At 37.9% G+C, this 27,903-nt stretch overlaps 4 protein-coding genes across 4 annotated transcripts; 2 read left to right on the top strand and 2 right to left on the bottom strand.

Annotated features, from left to right (window-relative positions):
* Positions 1-871: 871 nt before the first annotated feature.
* LOC109147823 (sister chromatid cohesion 1 protein 1) lies at positions 872-5,540 on the bottom strand. The gene is made up of 20 exons (XM_019295480.1): positions 5,488-5,540; positions 5,294-5,362; positions 5,143-5,201; positions 5,023-5,067; positions 4,889-4,908; positions 4,715-4,794; positions 4,386-4,506; positions 3,929-4,001; positions 3,751-3,829; positions 3,422-3,537; positions 3,215-3,297; positions 2,927-3,085; positions 2,525-2,690; positions 2,362-2,444; positions 2,041-2,280; positions 1,915-2,009; positions 1,667-1,791; positions 1,483-1,564; positions 1,260-1,372; positions 872-1,164 (listed from the first exon to the last, which is right to left on the bottom strand). Exons 1-20 carry the CDS (start codon positions 5,538-5,540, stop codon positions 1,082-1,084), a joined length of 1,944 nt encoding a protein of 647 aa, XP_019151025.1. The 3' UTR covers positions 872-1,081.
* A 7,917-nt stretch (positions 5,541-13,457) lies between these two features.
* LOC109148065 (serine/threonine-protein phosphatase 6 regulatory ankyrin repeat subunit B-like) lies at positions 13,458-15,901 on the top strand. The gene is made up of 2 exons (XM_019295818.1): positions 13,458-14,589; positions 15,462-15,901. Exons 1-2 carry the CDS (start codon positions 13,624-13,626, stop codon positions 15,864-15,866), a joined length of 1,371 nt encoding a protein of 456 aa, XP_019151363.1. The 5' UTR covers positions 13,458-13,623; the 3' UTR covers positions 15,867-15,901.
* Positions 15,902-21,912: 6,011 nt separating this feature from the next.
* On the top strand, positions 21,913-24,037 carry LOC109148063 (peptide-N4-(N-acetyl-beta-glucosaminyl)asparagine amidase A-like). The gene has a single exon (XM_019295817.1). The coding sequence runs from the start codon at positions 21,964-21,966 to the stop codon at positions 23,740-23,742; it is 1,779 nt and encodes a 592-aa protein (XP_019151362.1). The 5' UTR covers positions 21,913-21,963; the 3' UTR covers positions 23,743-24,037.
* A 131-nt stretch (positions 24,038-24,168) lies between these two features.
* On the bottom strand, positions 24,169-27,460 carry LOC109148066 (eukaryotic translation initiation factor 2 subunit alpha homolog). The gene is made up of 7 exons (XM_019295819.1): positions 26,934-27,460; positions 26,164-26,220; positions 25,982-26,068; positions 25,748-25,894; positions 25,522-25,626; positions 24,696-24,794; positions 24,169-24,547 (listed from the first exon to the last, which is right to left on the bottom strand). Exons 1-7 carry the CDS (start codon positions 27,315-27,317, stop codon positions 24,392-24,394), a joined length of 1,035 nt encoding a protein of 344 aa, XP_019151364.1. The 5' UTR covers positions 27,318-27,460; the 3' UTR covers positions 24,169-24,391.
* Positions 27,461-27,903: the final 443 nt, after the last annotated feature.

Below are 27,903 nucleotides of genomic sequence, written 5' to 3'. Positions count from 1 at the left end.
TTCGATTTGAATTTAATCGAAACTTGAATTGTAGGGGCTGATTTCAATTACGGTTCAAAATCAAAACTAAAAATATTTCAATTCAGGTTATTAAAATCGAGAACTAGAATTATCAGTGAAAAAAATAAAATTTAAAAAATAGAAAATATTTGACTTTAAAGTTTTAGTTTTTTTTAGTTTTAATATTTGATTTAATTATTTTAAAAAATTTCAGAATGAAAAGAATTCTTTTGAAAAAATAACGGATGAATCTGGACTATTTAAAAATAAAAAATAGAATAAAAAAAAGTTTGAACATATGATTCAAATCGGGACTGGAATCTTCCTAAAAGGTTTTAGTTTTGATTTATCATTTTTCAAAGTCGTGAAGTTGTGAACTGACAAATTTAGAATTGGAACTGAAGGGTGGTCCTATCTAATTAAAATTATGGAAAATTACACTCCTATTTCTTACTCTATCTCACAAATACTTGATGTAGACATATTTCTTGGGACCCACATGATGAAAATAATCAATATTTGTTTGTCATGTCATGAAGTACAAGTAAAGTATTAGAATTTGGGAATACATGTAATAGAACTCTAAAATTATAAGAATTAGAGAAAATAACAATAAATTTCAAATATATATATATATATATATATATATATATATATATGTTGATAGGACAGTATAAATTATTTAAAAGTGGGAAAGAACTGCAATTTAACATTAAACTATTAAAATCATCTAGCATGATTGAGAATATATATATATATATATATATATATATATATATATATATATATATAAGTTTTAGGAATAAAACTGAATAAGTTGATTAACTTCAGTAAAAGGCTAAAACAATAAATACCAAATAGGTTGTAAAGAGTTCTTCTACACATATTTTCAAATCCTCTCTATTACTTTTACCACTTTTATTGCTTAAATGACAAATTATGATAAGACATTTTTATCCTGTGAATCTTACTAAATATATTTATATCAAAAGTATAAATGTAGAGTAAAAGTTAGAGTAGCCGTAGCATTCTTCATTTGTAAATATGAGCTGGGAATGATGCAAAGGATCTCCCAACACTGTCACATCTTCGCACCTCTGGAAATAAAAATTTCTCCATATGCCGTCTCCTGTTTAACTCTAATGAACTCTTCTGTGGCAAAAACTGAGTACAAACAACACAACTCATCTTCAGATTTGAATTAGTGCAAAAATAATGAATTCAGAACCTTATCAAGGAGGAAACAGAGATATGCGTACCGCAAGTATGATAAAACATGCATGCTGCCTGTTTCCTGCTCATCCCAATAGTCAAGTCATTCAAACATTCTACCTCTGGTGAACCGGGTGTATTGAAATGAGTCTTCAGCTGCCTGTGGGCATCATCATGCAACTAACAAAAATTAGTTGATCACATAATGAATCTGAGTTTATAGTTAAAACTGGTGAATTTTAGAAAGACATAAACATGAGTTTAGTTTACATGCGAATAGAATCAGTTATCTTATCACAAGGCTGGGCAACAGTTGGATTTTGTGTCTGGGTTGGTCCAGTTTCTATCAAGTCTGCAAAAAGAAAACAACAAAGTTATGACTGAAATGCTGGACCAGAACAACTACAACTAAGGTTACAAGTCAATGAAGAAAGCGTAATCAGTATACCATTACCAGGTGTGAAACCAGTTTCAGACAGTTCAGATAATCTCTTCATTTTAAGGTTTACTTCAGGACCATTTTCTGCTACTGGTTCAAGGCTACTGCTGCTATGCCTGGATGAAGAGTAGGGCCTCTTCCTGTTGGACCTAAATAATTGTGAATTCAATTGACATATTAATCACATAATATTTCAAATGAGTATAATTATGATTGCCTGGATTAAAAGAAGATTAAAAAAAAAATACGCAATTAAAACTAACCTCCCCAATTTGAGGTCAGAATTGGATGATGGGAAGCCATGTCCAGATTCTGAGCTAGGGATAGATCTGATTCCATTCCCTGAAGACCACAACAATGTTAAATTTACTTCACTGAGTCCCAAGGTTAATGCTAGAATTGTCAAACATAGTATAATTTAGTATACCAGAACCTCCTGGTGTGGCCATTGGATCATTAACAGTAGGTTTGCTTACTCCTCTAGCGTCACTTAGTTCTGTGTCTATGTTTGGAACATTGTTTCTCAGATCCTTCTCGAAATTATCTGGTATCTCATTGAAATCATCCACTTGTTTCTCCCTAGAAGCAATCATTTGGGGGTCTACTCCACTTTGAAAATCCTCAAAGGGCTACATAACCAAAATACTCAATCAGGCAAAAAGATAACTGAAAACCTAATAACAAGTTTTTGGAAAGGAAAATTAGTTTACATTTCCTGAAAGATCTGGAAAAGGATTTCTTTCTAATGGAGATGATGATGATGGTTCAGGGGGTCGGATGCCAGAGGTCCTTCCTGCACATGAAGTAGAATTTGTCTATTACGACTCATGTTTGCAATAAGAATCTAAAAAATGATTTATGAGACTATCTAACCAGAAGGTGAATCGTGTGGAGGCTGGGTACTTTTCATCCATAGGTTTAAAAGAGGCATTGGATAATGAACTTCTCTACTCCCTTTTGTTAATAGCCTCTCAATTAGCACAAGAGGAGGCAACTCCATGAGCCTGGCTACCTTCATAGTTGAAAATGCATCCAAATTCTAGAAAGAATAGAAAATTTGACATGTGTAGTTGAAGAGTGAGATTTCCTAGCAGAGTTCAATTAAATTCCATATGAAAATGTCTGTTTGTGATAAATTCTTACCATTTCTGCTACTCTTACTATTTATTGAAACATATCTTGTAAATGAAACTAACTATGCTTAAGGCAAGTGGAAGGTGTGGAACCAAAGGCATTGAAAAAGTAGATTTTATCATTTGGACCCCAGAGGCATACCTTTCTCTTTCTTCCTCTTCTTGAGACTATATCTGAACAATTTTGAAGCCAAGTTTGATATATGTGACCAGGGATGATAATCTGATCATTATCCATGGTAAAAGCTCTAGGCTTTCTTGCTTTCTGTCGAGGTGGAACTGGCCTTATATGGTCCTTTGGCTGCTAAGTATAATATTCAAATACAAGAGTAACCAGAAATGCTCTTAGTTTTTCATTTTACCAGACTCTATGCAGAGTTTTTCTTGTTTTATAGGTCTGTTATTTAGTTACTCATGTTGGAAAACAAACCTGAATATCTCCTTTTCCTTCATCAGATTTCTGATTGGCCAGATCTTCAGGATATTGTTCCAGAATCTCATCAGCTGCAAGAACTGAAAAATATTTAGTCTGTAAAGGATGTATGCTCAACCACAAATCATTCTCTCTGCCAATATAAAGAAATTAGTCTAAAAGCATTTACACACACACACGCATAAAATGTTTTTTGATGCTCACCATTCTGCTGCTCATGTCTACAGTGCTTAGGTGGAGATGGTATGAGAGTATCTGGGATTTGAGTATTGTCATGATCAGCAAGATTTGTCAGTGTCTCATCTACTTCAATATCAAACCTGCCATGAAGTTAAAATAAAAATAAGTAATAAATAAAAGTGCTGTTTTACCGTGAGAATGAAAATGCACAATCTATTTCAGTAAAACTAAAGCCTATAGAAACCCCTGTTGAGAATTGGGTTATTGTTGCATTTGTAACAGAAACAAATTAAGTAACTCTAGAATTTGGGAACTAAAAAGTTGAGATTAACTAAAGTGAATATGGAATTCACCTTTCAAAATGATTGTTTAGATCTGTATCTTCACGATATGAGTCAAACCGATCAAGTAAGGTAATGTTATCTGCGTCAACTGGAGGGAGGACATGGATTATCAAAACTGATTGTAACAAGAAAATTGATAATCATGGTATTAGTACTATACCATCCTACCAAGGCTCATTATATTTACCTTGATGGAAGTCATGGCTTGGATCTTCTTCTAGATTGATATTAATGTAAGGATTTTCCACATTATCCAGACTCTACACAAACAAAGTATTATTGAGATTAAATCCAATATGCAATTTGTCTTTAAAAAATAATTATGGAGTAGAGTTTTATTTCCAATCAAGCATAAAAAAATGCACAATTTGTCAGTCCTGAAGCATAATCAGCAATAACCAAGTAGCTATAAAGTAGATCTCTATAACTGAAATTAACTAACCAAGTAGCTATCAAGTAGATCTCTATAACTGAAATTAACTAATGATGCTAATAGTGAATGAATAAAAGGTGAAAACAAGAGCAACATTCAACAAGAAACATATGGAATGAACATGAAACAAAACTAATCATTTTTTGTAAGTTTTTAATTAACATTTTTTTCAATTGAAAATTTGAAATAGCAAGTGTTTTTCAAAATTAACCACTGCAGCATAGGAGGTATGCTGGAAATCCATCATATTGATTGTGTTGGAATGCCGAATTTGATGCTCTATTGATCCAAAATCATCCTCCCGGTTTTCTGGCAGAGTCACAGCTTCATACCTTCAAATAATCAATATCACCATTAAATCAAAAGGAAATTTAGCAGATACTCATCAATGATTCAATGATAGTTATGTAACCACTAATAAATATCAATTAATAAATCCCAGTTATTAATTTGGACGGATGTTAAAATTCGTCTGTCCTGAAAGTGACTAAAGATCAGGTTAAAGTACGCCGAAACTATGCCGGAGATAATGGCACTCACTTGGCTTGTGCTTTATTTTTGGGATGCAGGGTAGGATCGAGTGTAACAGCTTTGACCTTCCAAGCTTCATTCAGTTCCACCTAAAAATTTCGAAATATTCATTAAATTTGTTGAAAAAAATCCAAAGGTGAAAAATAGAGGAGGATACAGCGCTTGTGAAGAATCGACGCTTACCAGAAGGCGGTTCACGTCATCTGCAGAAACAACAAAAATTCCAGCAACAAAAGCAAAATCGTAAGTAGGAATTATTTCCCATAGAAAACTTAAACCGAAAAATTAATAAGCGGAAAAGCTCGGCAAATGTTCACCATAAAGAAGTTTCACTTTTCGCTGATAGACAATCACAACTCCACCTGAAAACAACAATAATGAAAGCGGCATTGCAGAGCTAAAAAGTAAAAACCGTCTTCTATTTTATGAAACTTTACCCATGAGTATTCCGGAAAGTCTCAGTGCCATCGGAACCGACGGATTCAAAATCTCTTCGCTGCATAATTTAATTTCCGAAATCAGTGAACCAAAATGCACTAGAAACGAATTCGAGAGTAAAAAAATGAATCGAAGAAAAAAGCTCATTACCATATCTTAATAATGTTCAGTTTGTTTAGCTTCTTCCTGTTCAATTTTGCTTGCATAGTCGCCGCCATCCTTCATAAGCACACAGAGAAACAACGGAGTACAGATTTGAGCTCAAAAATCAATGGCGGCAATACAAGAGAAACGAAAACTGACTAGCATTATGCGGAAAAGCATAAGATAAGATAAAACTTCACCATATTTGACCGAGAGGAGCTTTGCGAGCGAGAAGCAAACGCGAATAGAACATCTGATCGTCGTTTTCAGCTGCAGAAGTGCAGAGTTTTGAACACCGAAGAACTTGCAGAGAAATGGAGTTACTGGCGGTTGATGCTTATATGTGTACGTATAGAGAGAGAGAGAGAGAGAGTATGTGTGATGTGTGAGTCCGGGCGCGTTTAAGTGCATATACCCGCCATAACAGAACGAGATACGCTAGCAGGTAGAGAGCATAGGGGAATGCAGAGAATTGTGTTCTAATTGCTAAAGTCACTTGGAAAGGCATACAATTTCTGTGCCATAGCTCTCTCTGCACTCCACGTGTCTTCTGTGTGCCTGCTTAGCAGTGCAAAATGGAACTTAAGAATCTCTTAATCACTCTTCTCTTGCTCAAATTGATATTATATTAATTATATACACCCAAAAAAAATCAATTCAATATTGTAATTATTAATTAATATTATAATACAAATACAAGATTTTAATAAACATTGCTTACAATTTTTCTTTTTTTTTACAATAGCACTCAAATCATTATAATACACTAGTGTGGCCCTTAGGTTTGATTTTATAATTTGATCCATTTTCCCATCCAATGAAATGTACGGAAAAAAGATCAAATTCATAAAAGCTGAATTTTATAAAATATGAATAACTTATTCTCAAGAATATTATTTTTTTAGAACAAAAAATCTACAAAATAAGCATAAGCACTCATGAATGATGAAACTATCAAGTTTTATGTTTTTTTTTTGAACAAACCATAACCAGATTTCATTAAAAGATACCAGTATTGTTACATAGAGGAATGGATACAAAACGAGGAATATAGTCAAAATACTCCATACGACCCTCCTCTACACAATATAGAGCTCTCTTGGCTAAACAATGAGACACCATAACATGTTGCCGGTGAACAAAGGCGAAAATTTACCATAGGCATTTGACTTAAAAGCTCCCGAATGTCGTTCACAATTAAGCCAAAAGGTGATATATTCCGTCCCCCCGCCACCGCCGTTGTGACTAGTTGAGCATCGGTCTCAAGGACCACCCGCTCCCACCCCTTTCTCTTAATCCAACTTAGTGCCTCTCTAGCTCCTAAAGCTTCCGCCTCTTTTACCGTATGCAACCCATGCTTAGCAAACATTACCACTCCCCTAACCGTGCCATCCCAGTTAAAGACACTCCATCCAAACCCCATGCGCTGTCTTCTATAATCCATTGCAACATCCACCGTAACACGAATCCACCCAGGGTCATACACCCTCACCTGCCCGTCCCGAACACTAAGCAAACCCCCCCTTGAAACATCACCATCCCTTCCCCTGATCTCACGCCAATTCTGAGCATAGGACAACGCATAACACACCATAGTTTGAGGGTCCGTGTCCTTTTAATGCCAAACCATAGAGTTTCTAGCTTCCCAAATTGCCCACGCCACCATCACCACCTGCTCAATCATCATAATAGATAAGCTTCCAGACCACAATTCATCTAACCACCCATGAATAGACTCAATATAACCCATATTCCAGTCCCCATTTAACACACGCCAACTCTTATGCGCAAATTCACAATTAGCAAAAAGATGAACCGTGCTCTCGTTTGCTTTTCCACACAACACACAAACAGGATCACAAGGTACGTGTTTTAACAGTAAAGCATCTTTGGTGGGAAGCCGAAGCGTGCATAAATTCCAGAAAAAGCATTTAACTTTTGGTGGCACTCTCATCCGCCATATACCCCTCTATGCTACCCCGTCCCCCTGTCCAAACTCCCCCGAGGCCAACCTATATGCGCTACACACCGAATACAGTCCATTTTGCTCCCGACTCCAAAAGAGAGAATCACGGCCCCCCCTAGCCGACAAAGGTACACTCAAAACCAAATTTGCATCCCGCTCCTCCAAAATATCTCTTACCACCCCATGATCCCACTCATTCTCATCAATACGCATCAAAGAACTCACCCACGGATCCCCCAAGTATTCCTGACTCGGTGTAGTAACATAAGGATGTCCCCCAAGTATTCGCCCCAAACTTTAGTCCCCTCACCATTTCCAATCCTCCATCTAACCCCCTTCCTCACCAACTCTTGTGTTCCCCAAATACTAGACCACACATATGACGGATTTGAACCTCTTTTTGCCTGCAAAAAAAGTGGATTTTGGGAAATATCTCGCCTTAAAGACCCTTGTAACTAGAGCATTTGGTTTAGTAAGAAAATTCCACCCCTGTTTTCCTAACATCGCAAGGTTCATCTCCCGCACTCTCCTAAAACCCATACCCCCATACTTCTTCGGCACACACAAATCACTCCACCTACTCCACCTTATTCCCCCTCTTTCCCTTCTTTCACACCCCCACCAAAAAGAATTCATGATCCGTTCTAGATCATCACTTAAACCCACCGGGAGAGGAAACACATTCATCGCATAATTTGGTATACTTTGCAAAACAGTCTTTAGAAGCACCTCCCTACCCCCTCTAGACAAGAAACGGTTCCCCCAATTCATAACCCGAGCCCTAACCCGGTCCCGAACAAACCCCAAAATTTCCTTTTTTTTCCTCCCCACATATCCAGGTAGACCCAAGTATTTTCCATGTCCCTGCTGTTCGCCAATCCCTAAACTCCCGCAAACAGCCTCCTTATCCTCCCTATGCACATTCCGTCCAAACACTATAGATGATTTATCAAAATTTACCTCCTGCCCACTCGCCATCCCGTAATCTCTCAAAACATCCCTTAGAATCTCGGCTTCAAAATTGTTTGCCCGAAAGAGCAACAGGCAGTCATCTGCAAAGAAAAGATGGGATATTGCCGAAGCCCCTCTCGCTACCCTTAACTCGTGCAACATCCCCTCCTCCTCCCGAACTCTCAACATAACACTTAAGCACTCCGCTACCAAGATAAATAAATAAGGTGATAACGGGTCCCCCTGTCTTAGCCCCCTCTCCGGTACCACTGGCCCCCACTCTTTCCCCTCCACCAACACCGTATAGCGCACACTGGACACACACTCCCTCATAATCCCCACCCATTTGTCACTAAACCCCATCTTCGTAAGCACTTGACACAAAAAACCCATTCAACCCGATCATAAGCCTTACTCATGTCAATTTTTAGGGCCCCAAAACCACCCCTATCCCCAGGTTGACGTTTCAAACAGTGAGCTGACTCAAACGCAATAAGCACATTATCTACAATCGACCTCCCCGGGATAAAAGCACTCTGGGCAGGGTCAATAATAGAGTCCAGCAACACACGCAGGCGAGTGGCCAGAACCTTAGCAATAATGCGATAAATTACATTACATAAAGAGATAGGGCGAAACTCAGACATATTCTCTGGGGTTTTACATTTTGGAATTAACACAATATGTGTATCATTCACCTGCTCCGGCATCTTTCCAGTATTCATAAACAGACAACAAAAGGAAACTACCTCGGGGCCTAAAATAGACCAATAGTTCTAGAAGAATCCCGGAGATAAGCCATCCGGTCCTGGAGATTTATCCGGATGCATCGCGAACAAGGCAGCCTTCACTTCCTCCTCCGTGACCTCTCTCACCAAAGCCGCATTCTGACCTTCATCAACCCGATTCTCCAAATAGTTAACAACCTGACCCACATCTCCTCCACCAGCCGTGAACAGGGCAGAAAAATACCTCACCATAATCCCTCCCATCTCCCGTTCATCCCGAATCAGCACACCCCTCTCATCCCTTAGGGCCGCAATTCGATTCCTCCTACGTCTTGTATTCACCGAGTTATGAAAGAATCTAGAGTTACTATCCCCCTCCCTATACCACAACTCTTTCGCCCTTTGCCTGAACTTATCACTCTGATTTCGTAAACAGCCCAAATATTGACGTTGGACAACCCCAAACTGTCGTACACTCTCCCCATCCCGCAAGCCCCGCAGCCTTCCCATCTCATTTTTTACACCGCCGAATAACCTCAACCTCACCCTTGTTCTGGCCCTTACCCCAATTCCACACTCCCCGACCACACTCGCTCAACCTCTCCCCGATCGTACATCCCTCCAATCTATCCCATTCCCGTTCCACAACCTGCCTGCACTCCGGAATATGTCCCCAACTATTCTCGAATCTAGGCCTCCGCACCACTCTCACCGGTCCACCCCCCTCCACTGTCAAAAGTAACGGCATATGGTCACTCGTGCTGCCCTCCACCGACTTTGCTCTAGCGTGTGGCCATAAATCTCTCCATTCACCCGAAACCAATATTCGATCGAGCTTTTCCCTCACCCAATTGCATGTACCCCTTCTCCCAAGTATATTGGCACCCATCAAACCCAAAATTGGATAATCCACTCTCCCTAACAGCATCCCCAAACCCCCTAAGCAACCACCTAGGGTACGGAAATCTCCCCTCTTTCTCCCAATCCCACTGTAAATTGTTTAGATCACCCAGCAAAACACAAGGCAAATTATTTAGAGTGGATAAGTACCTCAAGAGATCCCAAGTCTCACGCCTCTGGCTTTGATCAGGTTCCCCGTAGCAACCCGTGAGTCTCCAACGTGACCCCCCCCCCCCCCAATCACTCTTGACCACTGTATCAATGTAGTGGTTTGAATACCCCCTTACTTCAATATCTACCCCTGCATTCCAGAGGAGCGCGAGCCCCCCCCCCCCCCCCTCTTCCCGTAGCATCCACAATAAAGCAACTATCGTACTTAAGTTTTACTCGCACCCGTTCAAGACGTCGGGCATCCATCTTCGTTTCACATAAAAAAATAACTTGGGGCTTCTTATGATAAACTAAGCCCACCAAGAACTGAACTACCAATGGGTTTCCCAGCCCACGGCAGTTCCAACTTAAAATATTCATTGGGTCGGGTGGGCCTGGATCCCAGGGCCCACCTCACAAGAAAAAGAGTCTTGCTGCTCAATAGTCATAGGACTAACATCATTTAAAACCCTCCCCTCACCATCCGTACGCCTTCTTTTAGCCTCAATAATGACCACCCCCTCACTTTCTCCCTCACCATTTAATCCCTCATTTATGACCCCCTCCCTATTCAAACCCACACTCATTGCCCCAACCGTTACTCCCTCTCTCACAGTTTCACTACTCCCCACCTCTCCTTTCTTTTCGGAAAAACGGCGCTCCATCACAGCCCCCTCATAAATCTCATTAAACACACCATCTGTTACGCTTGCAACCGCCTTTCCCGCCACCTCCGGCTCCTCCAGTACAAGCCACCTATTCTCCGGCGCCACCCCCGTTCTCCGGCCACCCGCCCTCAACCACACACCATACAGCTTACTTCCGCCATCCATAGGATTATCCGCCGCCTCCGGGCAGAATTTATCTGCATGCCCGATAATCCCACACTCGAAACAAAATGACGGTAGTCGTTCATAGCGGAGATCAACCCAGAACCACTCCCCCCCCCCCCCCCCGGTTTCTTCATTTTCATTCTTGCTTTCAGAGGATGCTTAATATCCACCTTCGTCCGAACGCGCATGAATTGACGTTCACTTCCATCAAAATTCCGTTTGTCCGACTGCTCAAACTCCCCCACATAGTTGCCCACGACTTTCGCCACCCTCTCAGACATGAACCCCGTAGGTAGTTTATGAAGTTGGACCCAGAAGGAGACCATATCCAGAGGAACTTCCATAGGATCCTCACCATTTACCACCCGGCGGAGCAAGACCAAATTCTGGTCGAACGTCCATGGCCCATCATTCATAACTCTGGAAATGTCCCTTTCACAATAGAAAACAATCAGGAAGCGTTTCTGCCCCAGTTCACGAACCAAAACCCCTTTCATTGGCCGCCATGCCGTAGCCATGACATCCCGGAAAACTACAAGTTTCACCGGTCTTTCAGTGACAACACGACCCACCGCCGCAAATCGGAGATCGTAGCTAGGCTTCGGGATCTCGTCAATTTCAACAATCACGCCGTCCTCATCATCATCAATGGCCAAAGCTTCATACGCTTCCGCCAAGCCACTAGTACCACCTTTCTCCATGGAAAAACGCACGGCACAAAGCTCAGAAAACCTAGACGAGAAGGCACTCACAAGGAGAGAGGAAAGCACTCACAAGGAGAGAGGAAAAAATTAAAAAAAATGCCTTCAAGTTTTATGTTAAATGACTAATAAATGTTACTTTTAATATATAAAAAGTTTATTTTTAATGTATTAAAGATTTATTTTTTAATATTTAAAAAATAAATATGTAGTACACTAAAAATGAATATGTATATCAAATTATTACTGAATTGTTAATATCATCTTGTAAAATAGACAATGATCCTCAAGTATAAGGATTGCATGAAACTTTAGCAATTGAAATTCATTTCCTATGGCAATTTACATCATGGACAATGAATTAAAACAACAAGGTAAATAATATATACATGTAAGGTACAGAATATTATAACACAAAATACAAAAAATCACAATATAAAGAGTACATAATTTGTTTTTATAAACACAATTTTTTACAACATAACACATAAATTCATAATACAAAACACAATTATTAATTTATTTCTAATACAAAATTTAGAACTCAAAACACACAAAACATAAACCCATAAACTAGAATTCATAGTGCAATCCACTCCTATGGCCCTAGTAGATAGTCATAGTTTTGGGCCTGAACTACTATTCTAAGTTTCTAACCCACTTAATAGCTTTTTTTTTTTTTTTTTTTTAAACCAACCCACCTAATAGCTTGGCAATGGTTATGCTGTGGGAGTATGTCCACAATGTAAGATGGATAAGGTTCTATATTCATAATTATTGAATATTATGTTCATAATCATAAAATTTATATGTTTATAATTTTTGAACTCCATATTCACAATTATCAAACTCTAATTAACAATTACAAAGTTTTATGTTCATAATTATAAAAGGGAAAATGACATTTTTTCCCCCTGAGTTATATACTTATAGCATTTTTTCCCCCTAAATTATTGAAGTGGCTGTTTTTCCCCCTAAAATGTTAAATGGACATATTTACCCTTAAACTAAATATTTAATTTTTTTTTCTCCAACAAATTATGACCATAATTTGGTTCAAACTAAACAAACACTATAGCAACCAAACAGAAATATTTCAATTACAATTTAGAATCGAAATTCGATATTTAGAGTTTATTAAAACCGTGAACCAGAACGGACGGTTAATGTTCCGAACTGAAAAAATAAAATACATTTATTGTTGAATTTAGACTATTTTAAAATAAAAAATAAAATTTTAAAATAAAGACGGTTCAAAATCGCGAATCAGATCCGGAACCGCCGGTTCACGGTTCAAGATTCAATTTTTTTGATAGATAATTTTAATAAATTGACATTTAAATATTGGGTTCTAAATCTGAATTATAACCGTAAACTATTAATTCGATTGCTTTAGTATCCAATTCAATTCAAATCGAACCGTGGTCATCCCTACGTATACGCAATAATTTGTTGGAGTAGTAAAATAAATAAAATGTTTACTTTAAGGGTATAAATGTCAATTTAATATATCAGGGGGGAAAAGGGGGACTAATGTGCTTACCTAAATAATTGAGAGGGAAAAAGTGCTATAAGTATATTACTCAGGGATAAAAAGTGTCATTTTCCCATTATAAAACTATATGTTTATAATTATAAAACTTTATGTTCATAATTTTTGAACTTTATATTCATAATTATTGAATTTTATATTTACTATTACAAAATTTTATATTCATAAGTATAGAACTCTATGTTTATAAGTATAAAATTTTATGTTCATAATTTTTAAACTATATATTCACAATTATGACAATTTTAAAAGGTGGACACGATTTCACAGATAATTTGCCGTAGCTTGGTTCACCTAAGTTAACATTGTGACTTTATTAAAACAAGCACAACCGTTGGTTTTTGTAACTCCAACAACTCAACAAGGAGTTACAAAAAGTAAACAAGTCTAAATAGCCTATACTCAACTTAAAATTTTTGCTCAAAAAAAAAAAAACATCACCAATATTCCGTATATTCTTATCACGTGCGACGATACTGGCAAATCCAACTCCTATTTTCATCCTCGTCATGTAATTCATCTTCGATTTGGAGGCTCTCTTCATAGTTAGGAGCAATGGTGAAATTGGTGGAAGTTGTGGACCAAGAAATACGCATAGATTTTGCGTTGGGTTCCAAATGCCGAGCCACCGTGACCCTCCGCTCACTCACGGCGGCGGCCCCCGTAGCCTTCAAGGTCCAAACATCCTCTCCTCACAAATTCCTGGTCAACCCACCGAGTGGACTCGTCCCGCCGTTTCGCTCTGCCACCTTCCAGGTCATCCTCAAGCCCCAGTATGAGCTTCCCGCAACATTCCCACGCTCCCCTTCCGATCGTTTCCTCATCAGAACCGCGTTGGCTTCTGACCTTAACTCTGTCTCCCCCGAGTCGACTCATTCCGAGTTCATACACTCCTGGTTCAACAAAACCCCCCACGCCTCCATCCACGACGTCAAGCTCAAGGTCGCTTTCGTCGGCCCGTTTCTTCTTCAACATGCGGTTATGGTCGGAGACTGTGAAGCCGTCAGAGGCATTGTGAGGAAACAGCGCTCCGTTCTCTCCGCGTTGCCGACTGGGGAAGCTGAGTCACTCGTCCGAGTCGCGACTCAGCTGGATAACTCGGACGAGATGGTGGATTTGCTGCTTGAGGCGGGGCTGAAAGGCGGCGCCGGCCTCAATAACGTCCGGTTCACGGCGAAGGGATGGACGGCGTTACACATTGCCGCGGCGCACAATCGGACGGACGAGATTGAGAAGCTGGTGAGAGGCAACGCTTCTGGGTCGTTGGATTGTAGAGACAAGGAGGGAAAGACGCCGTTATTCTTAGCGGCGAGTAAAGGTCACTTGGGTCCTGCTAAGGTGCTGGCGAGTGCAGGAGCGCAGGTGGACACGCGTAGCATCGACGGGAGAACCGCTTTGTACAGAGCTGTAGTTAACGGAGATTATCAGATGGTACAGATGCTTATTGAGATGGGTGCGGACCCCACCGTGACCGACAATCTAGGACACTCGCCTATTGACGTCGCAAGAGATAAGGGACACGTAAGTTGTATACCCGAATTACACGTGTCAATAACACATATACAACTCTGACACATATACTTACCCTCAATTTTAATTTTTTCACAAAATTTTAATGTTTATATTTTTATTGAAACCAACCTACTGAAAATAACTAATTAGCAATTGTCATATTAGAAAGTAAAAGTGAAAAATTAAAAATAAAGAGTATATATAATAAAATTTTAATAATAATAATTGTAAAAAGACCTAATAAGTTGATCAAATTATTATCTTAAAAATCATACAATTTTAAATTTCAAAACAATGTTAGTCAAGATAATTTTGGTAATCGCAATGTTATAAGTTTGAGTTTTAACAAAACAATTTAATCGATTAGTTATGATAACATATACTAATTCATCTTTTTGTAAGTTTTTGTTGCTCGGAGTCATAAGATGAAAATTATTCCATGCATATCTTTAAACATGGTTGAGAAAATAACTAGCGCTATCATGTCTAGACGTTTGTGTATTTTTTATTTTTTTAAAATTTATTTAATTTTTTAAAACTTGATAATTATAAAATATTTATTTAATACCTTAATAGTTAGTACAAGAATATTAAATATTCACCTAAAAAATATTAGATTTGAATAATTTAAAGTTACTCCACTCAAAACAATGTCAACGGACTAGGCGGTACCTAAGAGGCCTAATGGATCAGCCCCTAATCGGCCGCTTAGTCGGCCAACCGCCTAGGTGAGCGATTATGATAATAGGTTAGGTGGTCGGCCAGTATCTAGCTCCTATAGACGGGATTTTTGCAACAGCCTTTAAATAGTAATTCAATTAAAAGATTTTAAATTCTATTTGTAATGAAAACGGTCCAATAATTTTTGTAATGGGCGGCAGGAGGGGATTGTGAAGATTGTTGAAAGAGGAGAGCAAGTGGTGCAAGCGGCGAGGCGAGGAGAGCTACGGCTTCTGGAGTCGCTACTGGAAAAGGGGGCAATCACTACTTTCTGCGATCAATACGGACTGACGGCCCTCCACGTGGCGGCCATAAAAGGAATGAAAGATGCGGTGATGATTCTGGTTGATTTCGGGGCGGACATAGAGTGCCATGACGCCGGCGGCCACACTCCGCTGCACCTGGCCGTGGAAGGCGGCTGCGCTCAGACGGTTGAGGTGTTGATCAACAGAGGCGCCGACGTCAACGCTACAAACATCAAAGGCTTAACTCCCCTTTCCATAGCGAGGTTGTTCAACTATGAGGATATTTCACAGCTTTTAAATCAATGCAATAATGCTGCTTAAGCAAGCGTAATTCAATTCTCTGGTTTAATTATACCGGAAATCTAATCTTATATCTTTGACTTTAATCATAATGCATTTAAGCATTTTCAACTAATAACTAATTTTCAGTAGATATGTCAAATTAAATAATACTAGTCTTGATGAAGCAAATTACTTGTAAAAACCTCCAAACAATACAAGCAGAGAATAGGGGAAGGTGAATTGTCGGTACGGACACATGATCGAAATTTGACAATCGTAGTGTTAGAGTATACCAAATGATGATTTTCTTGTACGCATTAAACACTAATTTTCTTACTTAATAGACTGTTAAATCACCATATGTTATCTCTCTTTTCTTGTACGCATTAAGCACTAATTTTCTTACTTAATGAACTGGTAAATCACCATATCTTATCTCTCTACTATCATGTCGAACTGACGGAAAGTGAGAATTTTGGAGAAAGAGAATAGGGGAAGGTAAATATGAATAAGGAATTAGAAGTGAGAAAAAGTGGGTAGACAGAAGACTAATGTGTTCTGTAGCAATCAATGTTTTAGGCTAATTTCATCCCTGCAAATATCTCCCACTCTTAAAAATGGGTCACACTCCTACATCATCCTATTTACAAATCAATCTACTATTCATACTCGCAAATCTCTCTCACTTCCAAAAATAGGTCCCACTTTCATTTTATATTATATATATAATAATAAAATAATAAAAAAGTAAAGAAAATGACAAATGCAATGATAGCCTTGCAATACCAAAGTACAACAAAGACTGACATTGTTGTCCTTTGCAAACTTGCTAGAAATGCAAGTTTGCAATACGGATGGCGATAAATAAAAAAAAAAAACAATTTTATTTATTCCATGTCATCATTCATGTCATTTAGTAAATGTGATATTTGCAGGGTTGGGAGAGCCTCATTTGTCTAATTTCATTCATAGGGCACTATTAGGATGAGATTTTTCTTTTGTATAACTACTTTTCAAAAAGCTAAGAGTAAAAGAGCATCTATTCATTTCATCATTATGATGTTTTCTTCCCAATCAAAAGAAAAATGAAAGTGTAAAATTTATAAAGTTTTGATTTGTCAATGATTGTAGGGTTTTGTGAAAGTATGAATTCGATCCGGTTGTAAACACTAATGTACAAGCATTTGGAGTCTAACATAGGCCAGTGGAGACACATAATGCGATTTGCCTCCTCCACCAATGTTCATGGTAGGAGCGGTAAGAGGCTTTTAAATTCAAACAAAAACTCTGCACATTGTGATCATAGCTATCAAAGAACGTAACCACAGGTAGACTAGTCTAAGTTGCCCGCAACTGAACATATCAAACCATGAAAATCAATAGGTAGCTTCAATCTGTAGTTAAACTTAAAATCTTATATTCAGCTTTAACGTAATATAACATTACCAGGTAATATCATAACTTGAACCAAACAAGATACTCAGATTATCGTAACCAAATGTCCCCTAAGGACAACCTCAACTAAGTTAGTCAAACTATTTGGTTAATAATCACAAGGTTCTAAATTCAACTCCTAATGGCAGCGGCCTATCAGCATTTGAAAAGGTTAGGATGATTTACATGCTTGTGTTCCTTATCTAGTGCATATCCTCTAGTCTATTAACTTTTTTAGTTTGAGCTAGACTGATTTACATAAGTACATACTTGTGGTCCTTATTCAATGTATATCCTCCTCAGCGAGAGTGAATTTTTTTCGGCGAGTATTGGTACAGTATTACTCATAATAACACCCCCTAGGAATGGGGAAAAGGCGGAGTGAAACTATGTGGGCAACAAGAAATATGTGGTGCGGTTTAAAAAAAAAAAAAATGTGGTGCAGAGATTAGTAATTAAAGTTGTGACAAATTGGTGATTATGGGCCTACGAACGAAGATATCTGTCTTTTTTGAATTTTGGCCTAATGTCGTCGATGATTGCTGGCTCAGGTATCGGCTTCAAGCCTTCAACATAGTACAAACGCAGGCGTACGATTTCAATGTACAACGGTTGTTGTTGTTCGATATGTCTACTGTGGGCGTGTGGTTGCAAAAATCGCTCCAATTCATTACGCTTCGGTCATTTTAGATTTTTGTTTAAAAATGGGTATCATTCTGTTTTATCTGCTAGTAATGTAATTTTTAAATTTGGATTAGTACTTTTAGATTTTTGTTTTGATTTTTTTGGTTCATATTAATGCTTTGGATGTCATTATATTAGGATCTATTTTTTTGATTTTTTGTTTTTATATTTTTAAAATATTTATTTCATTATAGGGTTATACAGAATTAAAAATTAATATTCGTAATTATTCAAATTCCACATTACTACCAGACACACTCTTAATGTTGAAATATTAAAATTGTATAAAATAATATTTAATAAAAATATAAGGAAAAATGGTTAAATAGACCCTTGAACTTTAGCTTAAAAGTCAATTAGGTCCCTAAACTTTTTAATGGTGCAATTACACCCATCAACAATTCATTTAAGTGCAATGAAGCCCAAAAACAAATTAATGGCCTACTATCACAGGTCATTAGGGTTCAGGCCACCTTGCGGCGAATTTTTTGGCAAAAAAAAAAAAAAAAAGTGACCGACGAAATTTTCAACAAAAGAAGTGACCGGCAAAATTTTTGGCAAATCTGGGTCAGTTGCTGGCACTTTTTTTTTTTTTTGTCAGAAAATTCGCTGGAAGGTGGCCTGAACCCTAATGACTTGTGATAGCAGGTCATTAATTTGTTTTTGGGCTTCATTGCACCTAAATGAATTGTGAATTGTTGATGGGTGTAATTGAACCTTTAAAAAGTTTAGGAACTTAATTGACTTTTAAGCTAAAGTTCGAGGGCCTATTTGACCTTTTTTCCAAAATATAATGACAAATGTAATAATAACAACAACAACAATAATAAAGGTTAATAATTATTATTACAACTTGGCATCCAAATTACTTAGAAAAACATGGAGTGACATTCAACTTAGCAATTAATTACCTGGTGATTACATGTAATAAAAATTAAAATTGATTGAATTATACTTTTTTTTTCTATCAAGTTCGAGAGTCTATTTGAAATTATTTTTTTTATTCAAAAACTTAATTCTATGTTTTGACAAAATTCAGTGATATATTTGATTATTATTATCTTAATAAAAGAATAATTATGGACCAAAACTTATAATAACTCTAGAAAAAAAAAATCACAAAATTAAAATTTAGCATCACATTCCGTGTATAAATTCTGTTGCTGTCGGTGTCGGACAGTAGGTATTTTGTTTGTGTTATCTTATCTATCTATGTGGCGATTAGCAGAAACTGGTACGACGCAAATGTCGCTATCCTTATCAACAGGAATCGCAGGTTTAATTTGGAACTAACATAACCCAGTCAAGATAAATACATGGAAGGTACTACACAAAATATTACTCCTACATACGAACAATTGTCGTCCATGAAATTCTCACGCACTGCCAGTCGTTCGAAGAAATCGTGATTTCAGATTTCATCGATTTCTCATATAAGAGACGAGTAATTACCCAAAATGATTATTAACTATAGTGATTTTTTTTAATTTTATCTTAAACGATTTTGGTTACCTAGACTTTTGTGTTTTTGCTCATACTTTGTTTGTTATTCCGTCAAATTGGTGTTAAATAAATGGACAATTCATTATTATGTCAAATTGTCCCTTAAATAAAGGAATAATTCAATAATCTCAATATTGATCTCTCTTTAGGGTCCGTTTGGAAAGCAGGAAAGTGACTTCTGGAAAATGAGTCATTTTTCAGAAAACATGTCATTTTCCAGTGTTTGGTTGCATTCTTGAAAACTGTCTTAGTGTGTTTGGTTAATTTTCCGGAAAATGAGTAGAATTATTATTATTATTATAAAAATTTTAGACCCACAAGAATTATTATTATTATTATTATAAAATTTTTAGACCCACAATTATTATTATTATTATTATTATTATAAAATTTTTAGACCCACAGATCCACACCATTCCTCTCCGGTGAAAAGAAACAGATTTCTTCATCAACTGCTTTCGCTCATTTTCCGGCACCGACAGCCAGATCGCCGGCGTTCTGAATAGGTGGGAGTCTCCACCTAGTTGAGACGTCCATGGAGGTGGGCGATCCTCCACCAGAGCTTACTGAACGGCTGAAACGATTCATCGAGATCTGCGTCGTGTTGTGGTGCGACTGCGACTTTAGAGGCCAGCAATGGTCTCACTGGGGTGAGACGGTGGTTGGAAGTAAGGTGGTGGCGCTGGGCTTGGCAACGGCGGCGACTTTGGAGGCCGGTGAACGGAGATGACGAACGGCGACAATGGTGAACGGCAAAGACGAACGACAACACTAGGTTGAAGCTTGTGTGCTTGTGGGTTTGTTGAAGGAGGACTTGTTGATGAATGTTGGAGGCGCCAGATTTTCAGCGTGGGAAGTAAACAATGGAAAATGACTTCCCCTAAAAAAAAAGGGAAGTCATTTTCCGGAAAAATTGACTCATTTTTCATTGACCTTTCATTTTTTAGCCTAGCTAAACACCAGAAACCCGAAAAATAATTTCCGAAAATCATTTTTTGGGTTTCCAAACAAACCCTTATTCTCAATTTGCGAAGTGCAAAATTCATTTTTATTTTACGAATTACTACTAGATTCATTTTTCTTTTACAAATTAATTTTAGAATTACTCTCAAACCTACAAAGTTATTTAAAAGTCATAAAATTCATAATTATAAAATTCATATTATATTTAAAAGCATTGTTAATAATTTGAGTAATAATTATGAAATTATTATTAATTGTTAAAAGTAAAAAGTTTAGGTATTCTAAATGATTAAATAAATTTAATATAATATATATACTAATAGAAATGTAAAGATATAAGAAAAATTTATGCGATGTATATTAACTTAATAAGCATAGGAATAGAGACATAACTCAGGGTTATTAACCTCAATTCATATTTATAAGTTTTTTATATTTATTTTTATTTTTATTTTATTAGATAGATTTTAAATGTCAAACAAATCAAATAGCACATCTGCTGCTTTCCTTGAAAGAATGTAACATTATTGAATATTGATGGTGTTGAGTCAATAATACTAAATAAATAAATATTTTTTAAAAAAGATAGATTTTAGATTAGATTATATATTTACCCTTAATATTTTCATTCATAAAAGAGGAAAATAAAAATAAAAATCGCAGTTAGGGAAAATGGCACTTTTTCCCAAAAATCGCAGTTAGAGAAAATGACACTTTTCTCCCTGAGTTATATACTTATAGTACTTTTTTTCCCCTAAATTATTATAGTACTTTTTTCCCCTAAATTATTTAAGTGGTTCTTTTTTACCCCTGAAACGTTAAATGGACATATTTATCCCTAAAATAAATATTTAAAATAAATATTTCATTTATTTTTCTTCTCCAACAAATTATTACTATAATTTGGTTCAAATCAAACAGATACTATAGCACCAAACCAAAATATTCCAATTACAATTTATAATCAAAATGCGATATTTAGAGTTTATTAAAATCTCGAACTGGAATGGTCGGTTCATGTTTCGAATTGAAAAAAATAAAATACATTTATTGTTGAATTTAGATTATTTTAAAATAAAGACGGTTCAAAATCGCGAACCGGATCCGGAACCGCCGGTTCACGGTTCATGATCCAGTTTTTTTATTCTTAAATTTAATAAATTGAAATCAAAATATTGGGTTCTAGATCTGAATTACAACCGAAAACTTTTAATTCGATTGGTATAGTGTCTGGTTCAGTTCGAACTGAACCGTGGTAATCGCTACATATACATAATAATTTGTTGGAGAAGTAAAATAAATAAAATATTTACTTTAAGGGTAAAAATATCAATTTAATATATTAAGAGGAAAAACCACCACTTTTAAAATAATTGAGGGGACTAATGTGCTTACATAAATAAATGATAGGAAAAAAATGCTATAAATATATAACTTAGGGGGAAAAAATGCTATTTTCCCCAGTTATGTATCCCCTATTAATTTGAGATCAAACGTTGGATCTCGCACTTTACTATAACGAATTGAAAGTCAAATCTGAGTGCACGAAAAAATGAAGCTTTTCGCACTACTCGCTCTGTTCTTCTTCATCGCCGGCTTAATCACTACGCTCACTTCGGCGCACGAGAAGCATTTCATCAAACAGCTTCCAGTCCCGCCTGGCGAAGCTCCGAAGCAGTACTTCGAAGTCACTCGCCCCTTGGCCGTCACTAGCCAGCTCCCATCATGCGCCCTACCGCTTCTCACTCACAGCTTCGGCGACACGAAAGGTCAACCGCCTGTGACGGCGGAGTACTCCCCGCCGGCGGAGTGCTGCTGGACGGATGTCGTCCTGGAGTTCCAAGCCGCCTGCCGGAGCGATCAGGAAGATCGCATCGCCGCCGTGTGGCTTGACGGGGTGGAGCTGCTCCGCACCACCACCCCCCAGCCGGGGTCTAACGGCGTCTACTGGAAGGTCAGTAAGGACGTCACCAAATACTCCTCTTTGCTGAACAGCAAGGAGCTCTCTCTCGCGGTCATGCTGGAGAATTCGGTCAACGACGTTTTCACCGGAGTGTTTGACGTCAACGTTACTTTCGTCTATTACGATACTAGAGGCGCGACGGCGATCGGAAACTGCGTTCGCAGTTCCGAGACGGTTGAGGAAAATCCGATCGCTATGACGGTGGACAAACCGATGAATCCGCCGGTTCCAGATGACGGACCGGCGGATTCGATCATTCCGATCTCGGCGAAAGGAGAACACGGATTTTGGTTCTCGATTCATACCGATGCGCAAGTGGTTTCAAAAGAAGTTACGATTCCTCAGAACGCATACAAAGCTACAGTGGAAATATACGCAACTTCACACGGAAACGATGAGTTTTGGTACTCGCACCCTCCAGATTCATACTCAAAAACTAACAATTTTGATGCAGTGAACGGGAACGGAGCTTACCGGGAAGTCCTGGTGACGATCGACAGGAGCTTGGTGGGCGCACTGGTTCCATTCCCGGTGATATACGCCGGCGGAGTGAATCCCCTGTTCTGGGATCCGGTGGTCTCAATTGGGGCTTTCAACGTTCCATCTTACGAAATCGATTTGACGCCATTCCTCGCCCTACTGCTCGACGGAAAGCCGCACAAAATAGGGTTCAGCGTAGCGAATTCCATCCCGTACTGGCTTGTGGGCGGGAATCTGCACCTGTGGTTAGAACACGGCACGGAGAAAATCCAGGCGGGAGTTATCGACACGGAAGCCCCAAAGTTCGAGCTGGAGCTTCAAACTGAGTTCAAAGGACTGGATGGCTCCTTCAAGGTTGAAATGGAAAGGACGAGCAAGTACGCGGGGTGGGTGAAATCCAAAAAGGGAAACCTCACGTATTCCATTAAGCAAGAACTGAAGTTGGAGAACGAGATCAAGTACGAAAACGACGCTACACACAAGAAGGTGGAGCAGAAAATCAAGGACGAAGTTGAAACCAGAGTTACAGGGGAAATAGGCACACAGATCTCCCAGATAAAAATCAAGAGGAAATTCCCATTAAAACTCATCACCAAAACGGAGTCCGGGAACCAGGCGAATTCCAGCTCGCTAAGAACTGAGTTAGAGAACGAATGGAGCGTTAAGGTGAGCGGAGATTCCAGCAGCAGTAAAGTGTCAAACAGCCAGGTATGCAGTGGAATGTTGGATGTTGAGGGCAACTTTGTTCTCTCCGGTACAGCCACGATGCAGCAAACGTACACCTACAAAGATGACGATAAGTGCTATAGCCGGAAGGTTTCAGTTGCGGATATGAACCTTGTTGAAGACCAAGCCAACCTTCTTTGCACATCTTACCAGCTGCGATGAAGACTCTTCTAAGCTCTAATGCTTCGCCTTTCATCGTTGCGCAGTTTCTATGCATTCCCTGTATCCTACTAGCTTAGCTTTTGGTATGTCAAGTACAGAAGTACTTGACTTGTGAAAATGGTTTTCCTGTGCTGCTGTAAATTTTTTATAATAACAATGCAGCCTGCTAAGGAGTGTTTTTGGTTGAGTGTCATATGTTTTGGTATTTGGTCACAATGTTTAGTGTACTTCTGATGCTTTGTACGGAGGAGTATAACGTTTTTGGGTATGAAATAGCCACCTCTGGGTTTTGATTCATTTCTAAATTCTAATTCAATTTCTACTGTAACAACAGGACAAGAAAAGGAAACTACACAGAATAAAATGTTGGGAAATAATTACCAATAGATCAATGATGATGCAAAGCTGCGGCATCTGGACACAATAGAATGCAGAAATGCACAACATATGTGCAGATAAACAGCTCCAGAATGTGCTACTTGTCAGCAAGACATTGTAAAACTGCTAAATGAATACATGAAACAGGTAATTATAAAAAGAAAAAAAATGCTTGACAAAATTCAAAATTGTATACATCCACCCAGTAGTATGGAGAGTGCTGCATCAATATTGGAAGTGTATCTTCTGAGTTGGGGATTAAACGGAGTATTCATTCTGTTATGCCATGTCCTGAGTTCTCCACATCAATTTCTCCCATCCCCGTATCTTCTTCCTCCTCACTATCTTCATCACCGCTGACCTCCTCATTCTCACGGGTTAGCTTAGCCATCTGTTCAGCAAGGAGTTTATCCTCCCTTTCACTCACCTGCGATGGAAATAAAGATCACATTAGCCTCATTGCAAAAAGTAAATAAGACCATAATTAAAAATAAATCCAATATTTCAATACTAGGAGTGTTTTTCTTTTCTTTAGATTGAGCATTGAGTATGTCAGGGAAATCACAGCAACTCACCGCTCTAGGAGCCTCCTTCACAGTGAGTTTTCCCTTATGACGCTCAATTTCCTCAGTGCAAGCTGCAATTGCTTGATTAAGGACAGTTATGCCTTGCTCCTGCAGTAGGAAATACAGCACACCATAAGTCACGTAAAAACATTGGATGTAGGAAAATCAATATATGACACAGCTAGCAGCCAACAAACAAATGAAAAAATGGCCATATTAAAACCAGAAAATCCAGATCACATATATTCGGCATGAAATGGCTTCACAAATGTGCACATTACTATTTTAATGCTCAATACAGGAGCAATTGACATTATATATCAATACTAGGCAGTAGTAGGTCAAGTTTTGATAAGAAGGGAAGGAGCAGGCACATTAGAAAATGAAGGAAAGTACAGCATGAGAGAAACAGCTGCAGAGATGTGGCAGTAGAGACGTTCAAGTGCCAGGCTTTATTTTACACTGAATTCTACATAGAGAAAACAAAGAATCTGTGGGGTTGAAAGTAATATACCATCCATAGGCACTGGGGTGGGGGGAGTATGTTTGGCAGTGGAGAACTGAACTAAATGTATCTACATGATAAAGTTCAAGAATAAAAAGTTTACAAATGAAGCAAACTGAAGAAGAGGCAGAAGAAGGTTAGCAATCTAGCATGTAAGACTTGATGCCCATGACTGTATATACACATCTATTTAAGAAATAGAGAAAAGTATGTGATATGTCTACTTCTTGTTCCAGAGTATCTGTCAAGGTCTGCTTTCATTCTACATTCCCCACTTAACTTAGGATATATCCAGGCTACTAAACAATGCCTATGCACAAAAGCTAATACCTTGTCAAGAGTCTGAGTGTTGAGAACATATGCTGGAGGGGCGACAAGTTTAATTTTAACAGGGCAATCGATATTACCAGCAGCTTCAGCTTTACGCATTGCATCCTGAATTGTAAAAGTGAATGAAAAAAAAAAAGTTCAATTCTAGGTAACATACACTATATTGCTACTTTTAAAAACTAAATACATCTGGTTAACACGGCAATGAGAATGCAAAAGGAAAAACCTTAATGTGAAGAACACCATCAAATTGAAAACATTTCATCTCAATATCAGCCCGAATCTTCAGTGGTTGTGGTGTCATTCTTCTCCTAATATTTTTTACCAAAGAATCTTTAACTTCCTCTGATAGTGCGGGAACCACCTTAGTTACCTAAAAGAATAATAACATAATATAATCTCATTTACCATTCAATGCAAAAAAAGTAGTCATATGAACATCAAAAAAAGCAAAGATTACCTCCTTCCCATCAGGGCCAACATCTTTAACTTCACGGGTGAGGGAATTTAGAACAGAATCTGGATCATTAACAACCAACTTGAAAGCCTGGAAGCAAACCAAAAAACATACAAGTAACATGTTACAAATATTTATTAACTAGTGGATAGCAAACAGAATCTTTGAATATTGATGATTCTCACCTCAAAAGCATGACCATATTTTCTATATAAAGGCCAACCAACATGGATGTAAAGATCCTGCAATTATAAGTAACGTGGATTACTACATATTCTCACATAAAACTGTTTGTATAACCATGCAGCATTGAAACAAGGCTTCAACATCAATTCAGAAAGTAGGTAATGCACAAAGAGCAGCAACACAACTAACCGGAACCATATTTTTCAAACTTAAACCAATTAAGCTAACCAAGTGTAGTTGAATACAAACACATATAAATATAAGCTCACTTCCAAAGAAGAGAAAGTAGAAACAGATAGGGCATGTATGCAAGGAAGAGCAATTCCGTATGCATTCTCCCGCCCTTCAAAAAGGGCTTTCCTTCAGATTTCCAACTTTCAAATGAAGCAAAACCAAATCCACACCAAAAAAAGCTATAAGAATTAAGTAGCACATTCATGAGCAAAGCTACATTCGTTTAGGCTTCACAAAACTCCTCATAAATCTTCACAAAGTGTTATAACAATGGCTTATAACGCATGTTAAACAAGCTACATAACTTCTAACAAGGAATTCCTCATGTAACAAAGGGTTAAAGAGTGTTTATGCGGAAATTCATATCAAGCCTACTTAATCATTCCTACTTCTGAAAATTAAATTGCAAATGCTTAATGCTCCTCAAATTTACAGAGTCCAGGCACCTCATATTAACTCGCACAAATCACATTCTAAATTCCACGTCTCGGCCATCGCATAGCTATTGGCAAATACGAAGGAAGATTGAGCTAACCTCGAGATCGACTTGCATGGTTTCCGCGACATGGCGCATAATGGAGTGAACAAGCTTGCTCTTATTATACCTCTCTTCACAAGCCTGAATATCCTCCTCGGAGACCCGGCGTTTGCTGAGATCGATGTAACCCTTCTCCTTGTCAACCCGAAGGACCATAACGGGTTCGATTCGGCCCACCTTGATTAAGCTACTGATGCTACGAATCCGGCGGCGAGAGAGCTCGGAGAAGAGAATCATCCCCTCGATATTGTTGTACTCGAGGAGCGAAACATAGGCGCCGCTGTCAGCCATACTTTTCACCTGTATCATCACCGCGTGGTCCACTTCGGGGTACTTAGCCTCGTACATCCGGCACTCTAAGTTCGGAGTGTTGGTCGCCATGGTCGCTGAACTAGGGTTTGGTCCCTGTGAGGGTTTTTGAGAGACCGGCGATAGAAATGGGGTTTTTTTGAGCAGTGAATTTAGGTGGATAGCGACCTTGCAGTCGCTCTAATCTCTAATCGCAATTGTTAGTTACAGTTAAATTTTCTGCCGTTCAAATGGAGTATTTGTTTGTGACATAACATTTTCTTATTCATTACTCCTTATAGAAATGTTCATGGACGGTTCCAATTTATAATTTTTATATTATAAATTTATAATTTTTATACTATATATTCATAATGTTTATATTGTAAATGCATAAAATTTATACTGTAGATTCATAATTTTTAAATCGTAGATTCATAATTTAAATACAGTAGATTCATAATTTTTATATAATAGATTTATAATTTCTATACTGTAGATTCATAATATATGTATTGTAGATTCATAATTTTTGTATGTAGATTCATAATTTCTAAACTGTATAGTTATCAAATTATGAACATATAATTATGTGATTTGTGAATACAGAGTTCAACAAGTAAGAATATGAACCTCAAAAATTATGAACATAGAGTTCTGTAATTGTGAATATAGAGTT

This window comes from Ipomoea nil, unplaced genomic scaffold, assembly GCF_001879475.1.
Source record: "Ipomoea nil cultivar Tokyo-kokei standard unplaced genomic scaffold, Asagao_1.1 scaffold2036, whole genome shotgun sequence".
NCBI lineage: Eukaryota > Viridiplantae > Streptophyta > Magnoliopsida > Solanales > Convolvulaceae > Ipomoea > Ipomoea nil.
Note: the sequence above shows the minus strand (reverse complement) of the source record. Positions and strands in the feature narration are given on the sequence as shown.

Coding starts and splice junctions, on each gene's coding strand:
- LOC109148066 (XM_019295819.1), bottom strand. CDS start 27,317: ATGGCGACCAACACTCCGAACTTAGAGTGCCGGATGTACGAGGCTAAG. Junction 25,627..25,747: donor ATGGTGTTCTTCACATTAAG/GTTTTTCCTTTT, acceptor TTTACAATTCAG/GATGCAATGCGTAAAGCTGA. Junction 24,795..25,521: donor ACACTCAGACTCTTGACAAG/GTATTAGCTTTT, acceptor TTCCTACTGCAG/GAGCAAGGCATAACTGTCCT.
- LOC109148063 (XM_019295817.1), top strand. CDS start 21,964: ATGAAGCTTTTCGCACTACTCGCTCTGTTCTTCTTCATCGCCGGCTTA.
- LOC109147823 (XM_019295480.1), bottom strand. CDS start 5,540: ATGTTCTATTCGCGTTTGCTTCTCGCTCGCAAAGCTCCTCTCGGTCAA. Junction 2,010..2,040: donor TGTTTGACAATTCTAGCATT/AACCTTGGGACT, acceptor GTAAATTTAACA/TTGTTGTGGTCTTCAGGGAA. Junction 1,565..1,666: donor TGAAACTGGTTTCACACCTG/GTAATGGTATAC, acceptor TTCTTTTTGCAG/ACTTGATAGAAACTGGACCA.
- LOC109148065 (XM_019295818.1), top strand. CDS start 13,624: ATGGTGAAATTGGTGGAAGTTGTGGACCAAGAAATACGCATAGATTTT. Junction 14,590..15,461: donor TCGCAAGAGATAAGGGACAC/GTAAGTTGTATA, acceptor AATGGGCGGCAG/GAGGGGATTGTGAAGATTGT.